General features: G+C 36.3%; 1 protein-coding gene across 1 annotated transcript in view; it reads right to left on the bottom strand.

Annotated features, from left to right (window-relative positions):
* The window catches only part of LOC101900301 (transcription factor collier), a 92632-nt gene that overhangs the window by 38834 nt on the left and 41172 nt on the right, over nucleotides 1-12626 (bottom strand). Inside the window, exon 5 of the mRNA XM_059126259.1 lies at nucleotides 7749-7817. Coding sequence (XP_058982242.1) covers nucleotides 7749-7817 — 69 coding nt within the window. The remainder of the gene's footprint in view (nucleotides 1-7748; nucleotides 7818-12626) is intronic.

Here is a 12626-nt window from a genome sequence, read left to right as displayed (position 1 = left end):
CATTTTGGCTTTTACTCTCCCAACTCCCCCCATTCCTTTCCAAGAAAATTCTTCTTCCTCTTCAAAAAAAAAAATCCCTTTTTGCCAAAAACTTGGCGGCCGGTATTTCTCCCCACCTCTCCTCTCCTCCCCCTCTCTCTCCATCTCCAATAAAAGGGTGCTTTTTATTTGTTTTTCTACGCATCAAAACATTTTCATGTTTACCTACGACTTCCCGGTATTTTTGGGGGTTGCTTTGGGATTCAAACTCATGCTGTTGGGATTTTGGCCAAAAACAAAATGAGGCAAACATGAGTCAAGAGCATACCAAAAATAAATAAATACGCATCAAAGTGCGTTAACGGTCTTTTTGCCCTTCTTTTGCTAGATTTGGGAAAGAGACAGAGGGGCGAGAAGTGAGTTGGGGGCGGGTGGTGGTGATATAAATACATTTTCCAAAGATATAGACACAAGATAAAGCAAAGGTAAACAAAAAATATAAAACACGTATTTTTCATTGACAAGAAGACGTTGGAAAAGCCAAAGGAAAAGTAAAAAAATTATTTGGAATTTTGTAAATAAATCTGCGGAAAATGTGGAAATTTTTAAGGGAAATCTTATTTCAAAACACAACTTTTAGTCGGACGTAGTTATCGCATTTCATATTGGGCGCCATTTCGCGAAAAATTATGGTGTGGGATAGAATAGTAACTATTGTACACCGCATTGCTTCCTAAATGGCGCCCAATATGAATTGGGAAGATTGCTTCGTTTTTAAAACTCTGCTGCCAAAGTGGCGCCCAACATGAATTGTGGCAACTGCTTTATTCTAAAAGTAGTTGGTTGCTAACTCGTATTCTAGTCATTTGGGAAGCACGTTCAGTTCAGTTATGGCCCAATTCATATTGGGCGCCAATTCATAGCAAGGCGGCATAGAAGATAATATTAAATATCCCCCTAGGTATCTTTGGAACAAATCCATTTCAGGACATTTGAAGTCGAGCTAGTGATATCCATCCATCCGTCCGATAACTCTCAAAGGGAGTTTCCGATTTGATCCAAACTTCGGACATCGTAAAATTATTATCAAACTTAGATCGAGTTCGGAGATGGGCAATATCGATGCACTCCATCTGGTACCTAGCGCACAAAATGTCAACATTTTCAAAGAAAATATTTTACTGCGATTTTGTAAATTCTAATATTTGCATCAGCTCTACAGGGTGAGATAAAAAAAACTGCAATAAAGTCAAACCCCATAATTTTTACTATTTTTTTTTAAATTTTATTGAATGAAAGCAGAAAATTTCGGAAATCATCAAATTTTAGAATAAGTTTAGATTTGTTCGAATTGGTCACCTTTGGTACGAATTATGGCCTTCAAACGGCCAAAGAGACCGTCATACGCTGCCTGATTGTTGCTCTGCGGTATTTTGGCCCATTCCCGGCGAAGCGCTTGCTTGAGGTTATCGACAATTTCGTATTTTTTAATGCCAAGCCTTGCTTGCCAAAATACTCCAGACACAATAGTCCAACGGATTGGTATCCGGAGATTTTGATGGCCATTTTGCGCTGGAAATGAAGCGAGGAACCTCATTTTGTAACCATTCTCGGGTGGCGCGTGCTGAGTCCTGTTGGAATGTCCAAGGTCTGCGGCCAACATGTTTGCGCTGCCCAAGGCTTTAATACACCCTCCAGAATATTTTCGCGATTATATTCGGCATTTATTCTGATGCCATTAATACGATGGTCGATTAATACGAGCGGAGAACGACCATCGGCTGTTATGGCGGCCCACATCACACCATCACCATGGCCGGCGCTTGAGTTCTGGTGGCCAAGCGAAGGTGCACATTTTCAGCAGACATCTTTGGACCTCAAGTAAACACGAGCGGATCGTTTTGTTTGTTTACAAACTGCTGGACAACGGTTGGGTTTCTCATCGGAGAAACCCAAATTCGGCAGTTCAACACTTGCGGCCAACTATTTAGCTCTTTTGGGCCCATTTTCTTTCCGTTGCGGTGTAAGTTTCTGCACTTTCTGAAATTTCAATGACGTCAAGGAAGTGGACGGAAGAAAACATCAACATCAGCAGAAATGGTTCGAAAAGTAAAGAAGCGACTTGATCGAAACCCTCGTCGCAGTGGCCGAAAAATGGCTCGCAATATTCCATTCGGCAAATATTGAAAAATGAGCTCAATACTTGCCGAATGGAATATTGCGATATGTTCAGCTCACAAGCCATTTTAAGGTCACTGCGACGCGCGGCTTTCTATCAAGTCGCTTCTTTACTTTTCGAACAATTTCTACTGATGTTGCCGGTTTCTTTCGTCCACTTCCTTGACGTTGAGCTACGCTACCAGCTACCAGTATCACGGTAATGAGCGATGCTACGAGATACAAAAGATTTATTCACAATTAAATGCTGGAGTGCCCTAACGAATAGCCACTTATGGTTCTCCAGCCAAATATAAAGAAATCACTCGATCCCGCTTGAATTCCATCACTGATAACTTTTTTTCTGGAAAATTCTCACCAAAATGCTTTTGTACGCCTGTAAACAACTGTCACTGGAATAATTTTAATAGCTGTCGGACGAGTGGCTTAGAAATGACAGCAGTCTGAAGTTGGCTGTAGTTTTTTTCATCTCACTCCGTAGGATAGATACTATTCTCTTCTAGGTCGCATTGCTTGCATTCGAAAGTAATTCGGCAGAGATGAGAAAATATCCTCATTTTGGTTTCGAAATGGCGCCCAACATGAATTGAGACAGCTGTTTCTCGCCTTGAATGTATTAGGTTGCCAACTATTCTAGTCTATTGTAGGAGTAGTAGTAGTAGGAAGCAGTTGTTGCCCAATTCATATTGGGCGCCAATTCAAACGTAATGTGGCGGAAGGTAAAATGGCACCCATTCGTGCCAAAGGTGACCTATTCGAACAAATCTAAACTGAAATTTCTAAAATTTGATGCTTTTGATGTTTTGCTTAATTCAATAAAATTTTTAAAAAAATGTAAAAATATGGCATTTGACTTTGTTGCCGCTTTTTTATCTCACCCCGTAATTTTTGGCTGTGTTTAGTATGCAATCTGTGTTCAATAAACATAAGCTCTAACTGGTGGATATCAATATCATCTGTTAAAGGAGTTGTGAAGGAGTTCCCATGGTTGGTTTCTTTTTTTCATACCCTTCACCACAAGATGGTCAGGGTATTATGTCTTTGTGCATTTGTTTGTAACATGGAGAAGGAAGCGAGATAGACCCATAGTTACTTTTGATGATCTGCATAGAATCACATTCTGAGTCGATTTATGCATGTCCGTCCGTCCGTCCGTCCGTCCGTCCGTCCGTCCGTCCGTCTGTCCATGTATTTTGGTAAACAAAGTACAGTTCGCATTTATTGCCCTATCCAGATGAAATTTTACACAAATCATTTGTTTGGCCCAAGGACGAACCCTATTGAAATTGGAGATAATCGGTCAAAATTTAGATATAGCTCCCATATATATCTTCGTCCGATTTGCCTTTTATTGTGCACCAAACGTGTAATATCAGTCCGAATAGTATGGAATTTTGCACGTACAATCAGATTGGACCTGAAAATGAGTATGCCAAATTTGATGGAAATCGGTTCAGATATAGCTATAGCTCCCATATATATTGTTCATCCGATTTGTTTTGTTTTTGTCCTCCGCAGCCGTAATATGCACTCTGTAACAACAATATTTGGGGAAATATATCAAATACAGCTCAGAAATACCTTTGCTAAATTTTAACGAGATCGGTTTAGATTTGGATATAGCTCCCATGTATAACTTCGTCCGATTTACCTTTTATTGTGCACCAAACGTCTAATATTTGCCCAAATGGAATGGAATTTGGCACTTACGACCGAATTGAGCCTAGAAGCTAGTATGCCAAATTTGGTGAAGATCGGTTCAGATATAGCTATAGCTCCCATATATATTGTTCATCCGATTTGTCATATTTGTTACCCACAGCCGTAATATGCACTTCGTAACAACGATATTCAGGGAAATATATCAAAAATAGCTCAGAAATATCTTTGCCAAATTTTATCGAGATCGGTTCCGATTTGGATTTAGCTCACATATATATTTTATCCGATTTCAAATTAATTGTGCACCAAATGGGTAATACAGGTCCGAATTTAAAAGATACAAATGCTTCGGCATATTTAGTCCTTTGTACTTTAAATTATAATTATAATCATAGCGTGTATGATTGAATTCTCCCATAAAAACTTTTAATTTTTATGCGGAGCTCTACTAAATTAGCGAAGTGGTGTAGGGTATCATAAAGTCGGCCCCGCCCGACTTTAAGACTTTCTTTACTGGTTTATCATTTTGAAAAAAAAAAAAAAATCTCCAATGGGTTTATTTTTAGAATTATTTTTAACGACTGAGTAATCTTTTCCAGAAATGATTTGTTTATTTAATTTTTGGCTGTGTTCAGTAAGCAATCTGTGTTCAATAAACATAGGCTTCGACTAGTGAATATCAACTCCTCTCTTGATTTTATGTTTAGGGTTCGCATGATTAGATTTTTTCCGATTATATTCGATCCTTAAAAGATTCCACGATTATTTTTTATTTATTATTATTATTATTATTATTTTTTTTTTTTAATGAGACGAAATTAAATTGTCAATTCCTACTCGTCAACCTTACTCTTTTTGAGGTTATGCTCAAATGAGCATTCCAATAAAAATTATCAGACAATTAAAAAATTCGGTTTAGAGTTGCTTTTCCAAATTCCTTTTTTTTTGTTAAGTAATTAAACCAACAAAAACAAATTAAACCGTTTTTAATGTGGCAAAAGTGTGTTCAATTCTATTTCCACTGTGAGGAGTTGAGTATCTCTTCTCCTCCTCTTTTTTTTTTTTTTTTTCTTTCCAATTTCCTTTTTCCATGTCGAACATAACAAAACAACATGCGTTTGCCAAAATTTATTTCCCGATATGTTCAATATTTTTAAAAATGCAACAACAACATATATATTTAAATTTTTGTGTTTTTCGTACGGTCCCTCTCAAAAAAAAAAACCACCAACCCTGTTCCATTTGTTTGTAACGGAAAATTATCGACATGTCATGGCTGTTGTTTAACAGACAACAACAACAATTTACATCGTTCATAAAACAAATGAGAGATGTCCTCCTCTCATGTTGTGGTCGTTTTGTTGTTTTTGGCCCCGCATGTTTTGGAAATTCGGATGATGACGAGGAGGTTGGTTGTAGGTTGTAAGGCATGCCACCAGTAAACATAATTTGCCGACACGTGAGCATGTCACGTGTAAAGCCAGTTAATGTAAATGACTTTGTGAAATGTTGGCAGAAGGCAATGAGGAAAAAGAAAATAAGTTTGGGAATCAGGGGGGAAGTGGCTAATTATTTGTGCAAGGCTGAATTAGGAACTAATTTTTGGAAATATATTTTGATGATGATTTCGAAAATTATGGGACGTTTATAGTTAAGCGGATTTAGTAAAACGAGTAGATTTAAATTATCAATTCCATTGTATATTTGTCAAATAAATCCCATTTTGTATACCCTTCACCTTTTTGTATACCCTACATCCCCAAATATTAGTTGTAGACCCCTAAGTCGATTTAACGATGTCCTGTCTGCCTGTTGAAATCACGATATAGCCCACATTATTTGACGTAGAGCGCCAAAATTTAGCAGAGCAATTTGTATTGTGTCTATGATTGTTGGCTTTGAAAATGAGATATATCGGTCCACGTTTCGGTATGGTCCCCATAGAATGGTACCTCCCGATATTCGGTATTTGGATGATTTTTGCCACATTTCTTCGCTGATTTGTCTGAAAATTGGCATTTGTAGGTAACGACGGGTCCCAGCTGTTGTGGCGAGACATTGCAAGTATAGGTCCACGATTTGGTATAGCCCCCATATAAAGGTACCTCCCGATATTCGGTATTTTGATTGTTTTTGCCACATTTTTTCACGGATTTGTCTAAAAATTGGTATTTGTAGGTCATGACGGGTCCCAGCTCGAGTGGCAAGACATTGGATGTATAGGTCCACGTTTTGGTATAGTCCCCATATGACGGTACCTCCAGATCTTAAATATTTTGATGATTTTTGGCTCGTTTCTTTGCGGATTTGGGTAAAAATTGGCGTTTGAGGGTCATAATGGGTTCTTATGTTTCCTTAGGATAAGGTGGAGGGTATTAAAATTTCGGCCCGGCCGAACTTAATGTTTTTATACCCTACACCACATAGTGGTAAGGGTATTATGTCTTTGTGCATTTGGTTGTAACATGGAGAAGGAAGCGAGATAGACCCATAGTTACTTTTGAGGATCTCCATAGAATCACTTTCTGAATTGATTTATGCATGTCAATCACTCTATCCGTCCGTCCGTCCGTCCGTCCGTCCGCTGGTCCGTCTGTCCATGTATTCTTGTGAACAAAATGCAGGTCGCATTTATTATCCGATTGAGATGAAATTTTCCAAACAACATTTGCTTGGCCCAAGGACGAACCCTATTGAAATTGGAGATTGGATCGGTAAAAAATTAGATATAGCTCCCATATATATCTACGTCCGATTTGGCTTTTATTGTGCACCAAACGTGTAATATCAGCCCAAATAGTATGGAATTTTGCACATACAACCAAATTAGGCCTGAAAATAAGTATGCCAAATTTGATTGAAATCGGTTCAGATATAGCTATAGCTCCCATATATATTGTTCATCCGATTTTTTTTTTAATTTTGTCCTCCGCAGCCGTAATATGCACTCTATAACAACAATATTTGGGGAAATATAACAAATACAGCTCAGAAATACCTTTGCCAAATTTTATCGAGATCGGTGCAGATTTGGATATAGCTCCCATATATAACTTCGTCCGATTTACTTTGGATTGCGCACCAAACGTCTTATATTTGTCCAAATTGAATGGAATTTGGCACATACGACCGAATTGAGTCTAGAAGCTAGTATGTCAATTTTGGTGAAGATCGGTTCAGATATAGCTATGGCTCCCATATATATTGTTCATCCGATTTGTTATATTTGTTACCCACAGCCGTAATATGCACTCCGTAACAACGATATTCAGGGAAATATATCGAATACAGCTCAGAAATATCTTGGCCAAATTTTATGGAGATCGGTTAACCAGTTTTTCTCTGGACCCTATTTTTCTTCAAACACCGAACTTTTAGAAAATATTACCTTAAAATAAAATTGAATTTAATACACTATCCTTGCATCCTTTCTTGTTTCTTTTCCAACTCAAGTTGAATGCATGTAAAGTATGCTTCAATTATTACAATAAAAATTTATTGTAACCCATACTATAGCATCATACAGACAGGCAGATATACAAAAAAAAAAAAAACAGGAAAATATTTATCCTTGGCAATATTGAGTCATATCCTTGCGTCTGTTATTTATTATAATGAAAAGCTGCTTAAAATGTCAACTTCAAAAGGCTGCTGCTACTGCCTCTCATCTCCTCCATATTGCCCCTCCACATAAACAAGGGGAGACCGAGTGCAATGTCTTTGCCAGCCTTGCAAAGAAGACATCGCAAGACGAACGTAGGATAAATATTCAATACGCAAAATGTCACTATGATATTGATGTTCGTTGGATATAATATTGTTATAGCCGAACTTAATACTTTGTGACTACTACAATTTTTTGCGCCCTCTCTCCTTCTCAGTTTTGTAGATGGTTGTAAGGATATATAAGTATATATAAGGTTACTTACCGATCAATAATGACAGGATCCGATGGTGTTTCATTGCGGTTGCCGCAACTTTTTTTGTCACAACAGCGGCTGTAAAGAAACGGGGGAGGAGAAAAGAGAAAATAAATATCAGAAAAATTTTAAAGTGGCAATGGAATTTAAGAGAAATTTCAACAAGGAAAAGAGAAATATTAAAAAAATGCAATAAAAACAAATCTTTTATTTACAAATAATTAAGGGAGGTTAGAGAGCGAGAAATATTCTATAATTCAATAGAAGAAAAAATTTTTATTTATTTCCTTCGCAAAAATGGGATCATTAGTCTAAATCGGATGTTCAACTCAAAGCCGCAAAAGAAAAACGCAGAATAAAATAAATCAATGAATTTAAATGAAGAACCACTTAAATTCACAAAAAGGAACTTCGGAACCAGTTTGAAACATACGTCTTCAAAATATGCCATTTGATAGTATTAAGACTTGAATTAATAAAAATGAATTTATATCCGAATCTAAAATATAGGAGAGATCTCTTTTTCCAATATGAACTCATCTAAACAACTTTCACCTACAAAAAAAAATGGGTTAATCTGATGACGAAATTGGAATGACAAGAGCCACTTAAATTCACAAAAGGAACCTGGGAACCAGTTTGAAACAAGAGTCTAAAAAATATGCCATTAATTTGTCGGCGTTGAATAAATGCATGTTTATTTATAGAATAGTTAGGCTTAAAACCATTTAATCTATGTTGGTATTGAGATTTGAATTAATAAATTGAAAATAAATTCGTATCCAAAATCTAATAGAGATCGCATTCTCTAACCAGGACTCATCTCAAACAACTTTGATCCACAAAAAAAAAAAAAAAAAAAAATGAAATGGAAAATAAAATAAATGTGTGAATCTGATGACGTATTTGAAATGAAAAAGTCCTCAAATTCACAAAAAGGAACATGGGAACCAGTTTGAAACATGAGTCTTTAAAATGTGTCATTAATTTGTTGGCTTAAGCCATTTAACCTGTCTTAGTATTAAGATTTGAATTAATAAAATTGAAACTAAATTTGAAATGACTACTGAATCCACAACAAAATGAAAAATAAAATAGATGGATGATTCTGATCACGAATTTGAAGTGAAAGTAGGAACTCAAATTCACAAAAAGGACCATGGGAACCAGTTGGCAAAATCCCTTTTTGAAATCTGTAATTAGTTTGTAAATTTGGAAAACTGCAACATATTCGGGTAAAGTAGGCGTTGTATAAATGCATGTTTATTTATAGAATAGTTAGGCGTAAGCCATTTAATCTATGTTGGTATTATGATTTGAATTAATAAAATTGAAAATAAATCCATATCCAAAATCTATGAAAGATCTCATTCTCCAACCATGACTCATTTCAAACAGCTCTGATCCAAAAAAAAAAAAAAAAAAAAAAAAAAAATGGAAAATAAAATAAATGCGTAAATCTGATGACGAATATTAAATGAAAAGAGGTCCTCAAATTCACAAAAAGGAACATCGGAACCAGACTCATGTGTCAAAGTCTTTAGAATATGTCATTAATTTGTTGGCTTAAGCCAATTAACCTATGTTAGTATTGAGATTTGAATTAATAAAATTAAAACTAAATCTGAAATCTACGAGGCATCTAATTCTCCAATCAGGAGTCATCCTAAAAAGCTTTCATAACTCATGACGAATTTGAAATGAAAAGAGGCACTCAAATTCATAAACTGGGAACTGGGGAACTAGTTTGAAACATTCGTCTTTTGATGAGTGAATCTGATGACGAATTTGAAATGACACAAAAAGGAACATCGGAACCAGTTTGACACACCAGCCTTTCAAAATTTGTCATTAATTTGTTGGCTTAAGCCATTTAACGCAGACCTTGGACATTCCAACAGGACTTAGCACCATTGCACTCGATACGCGCCACCCAAGTATGGTTACAAAATGAGGTTCCTCGCTTCATTTCCAGTGCACAATGGCCACCAAAATCTCCGGATACCAATCCGTTGGTCTCTTGTGTCTGGAGTATTTCTGGAAAGCATGGTTGGCACTAAAGAAAATACCAAAGTGCTGATCATCTCAAGCAACCCCCTTCGCCGGGAATGGGCCAAAATACCGCTGAGCAACATTCGGGCAGCGTGTGATGGTTTCATTGGCCGTTTGAAGGCCATAATTCGTGCCAAAGGTGACCAATTCGAACAAATCTAAACTCATTCTAAAATTTGATGCTATTTCCGAAATTTTTTTTCTTTCATTCAATGAAATTTAAGAAAAAAATGTAAAAATTATGACGTTTCGATCTACTCAGAATTATTTTTATTTTTTTCAATATTTGTCATAATTGTTCAGCTTCTCTTTAAGTTGCCATAGCATCTTCCACCATTCACATTGTTCCACTAACAAGGGTATTATTAGAAAGGATCATAATTCTTCTTCTCCTTTTGGACAAAACACTAGCAGTGGTAATGTTCCTACCTGTGGTATCGATATCAATGCTGTAATACTCAATATTATTTTAATGCGTAAAATTATGGCCAAATGCCAAATATTCTTTATGTTATCAGAGAACAATAGACTACACGCACACACACACACACCTATCTATGTCCTCGAAACAAGTTTTAGTAGAAGTTTTTGCTTTTGTCGCCCCACAAAAAAAAAAAGCGAGAAGCAAAAGGAGTGACATACAAAGATAAAAACATATCCTTTAAACATAGCAAGGACTCAGGACGATGAGTGTGTTATGTTGTAAGGGATAAGGGTAACACACACACATAGAGAGAGAGAGAGAGACATGCTTAAATGACAACAGACCCAATGTAAGGATAAAAGTTGCCAAAGCTTAAACAAACATTACAAGGATGACGATGATGATGACATGGCTGCTTATGTGGCCCCCTAAAAAGACAAGGGAAGAGGAGGGAAGGAAGGAGGGGAGAAGGAGATTGGCACATCATGTTTTGTGTGGCCATAATGGCTATTGTATAGAATGTTAACTCCATTTTATGAGCATGGCCAGGACCATGGTCCAAAAAAAGTGGACATACGCAGAATCAAGGCCGATGAAAGAAGCTACCATGGAGGGGGGAAGGTCTAATAAAGAGTTTAGCCAAGAGCAAGGCCATTTTCTTGGCAAAGGAAAAACAAGAAGAAAAAGAAGCTAAGAGAAAAACAAGACAAGAATTAATGGTCCGACCATCATGTCCTGGCATCAATGGCTTAGGAAAAGTGTTAGACGCTTAAAAGGATATTATTTTCTCTGGACAAATCAAACACTTTTTCATTTCATTACAGGGGGATTTTGAGGAGCCTGTGATTGTGTAAATGATTTGACTAACGAGTGGAAATTCGTTAGAGACAGGCAAAAATGGAAACAGAAAAAGACAAAGGAATTTCCAAAAAGTCTAGGTAACGAAAATCAAACAAGTCTATATTTTTTTTTCTGCACAAATTTAAGTGTGAAGTCAAAGCTAACAACTGATTTGTATCCTAGAGATTTTCTTGTTACCAAAAAAAAAAAAAGAAATGCAAATATACAGTGTCGGACAAAACATATTGGACTAAATTTCAATTTTCATTAAACTTCATAAACATATCAAATGATTCAAGTTTAAAACCAAATATGCATTGAAATTCAAAACATAAATTTTATTCTATAAAAACAAATAGGATTTATTCTAAATTTAAAAAAAAAAAAAAAATTAAACTTTTGTTATGAAAAAAAAAAACTAAAATATGTCACGCGACAAAACATATTGAACCAAACAATGCAATCAATATTTTGTGGAAAATCCCTTGTTTTTGAGGACGGCTGCACATCTTCTGGCCATGGAAGCAATAAAGTTGTCTATCGTTGCTTTGTCTATAGCATTCCAAGCATATACCAAGGCTCAAAAAAGTTTTTCCTTATCTCCTCCCACACCTTCGCTATTTATCTTTTTATTTACGATTTTCCAAAAAATTTTCAATCGGAGATTCCAAACCAATCTCTTACATGTCTTGAGATGTGTTTCGGATTATTGTCCTGCTGAAATTACCATACCAGTGGCATATTCCATTCTGCATGGCAGAACATAACACTTTGCAAGATTTCTTGGTACATGAATCTATCCATAATCCCATTTAGTTTGTGTATGGGTGGTCCTAGTCCATTTCCAAGGAAAGCAACCCCAGACCATCACATTACCTCCCCCATGCTTTACTGTGCCTTGGTAATATCGTGGATCTAACCTCCTACTTATTGGTCTCCGTACTCTCTTCATTCCATCAGAACAATTTTGAATTAAATTTTGATTCATCCGAAAATAAAACGGTTTTCCACTTCGGTATAGACCAACTGTGATGTGTTCTTCGGCAAATTTTATTCAAGCTTTTTCTATTTTTTCCGATATGAACGGCTTTTTTTCCGGCCCGGTTACTTTTAAGTCCAGCAGCACATGCTCTTCTTTGTACGGTTCGACTACTTATACTTAATTTGAGAGTTTCTACCACACTCGTAGCTGATTTAGCCGGATATTTTTGGAATTCTCTAAATATTCTTGCATCGTCTTTCGAGGTTGTGGCCCTTGAACGGCCACCGCAGTGAACAGTTTCGAGTATTCCGGTTGTTGTAAATTTTTTTATAATGAAGCTGAAGCTTGATTTCGGTAAACCATACTTTTTGCAAATATCTTTTTGTGATAATCCTTGTCGAAAATCTTTAATTATTAATTCTTTGAAATGTTCGTTGTTTTTATTTTGCGCCATTTATTTCGTAGGCAGCCACCTTCAACTTTTGTAAAAATATTAACCGACTAACAAGAGCTAATTATTGCGTCACATGTTATTGTTGTTTTGCTAATATTTGCAATGGTCCAATTTGTTTTGTCGCTACCTTTTCAA

The sequence above is a fragment of the Musca domestica genome, unplaced genomic scaffold (assembly GCF_030504385.1).
Source record: "Musca domestica strain aabys unplaced genomic scaffold, Musca_domestica.polishedcontigs.V.1.1 37, whole genome shotgun sequence".
Taxonomy (NCBI): Eukaryota; Metazoa; Arthropoda; class Insecta; order Diptera; family Muscidae; genus Musca; species Musca domestica.
Note: the sequence above shows the minus strand (reverse complement) of the source record. Positions and strands in the feature narration are given on the sequence as shown.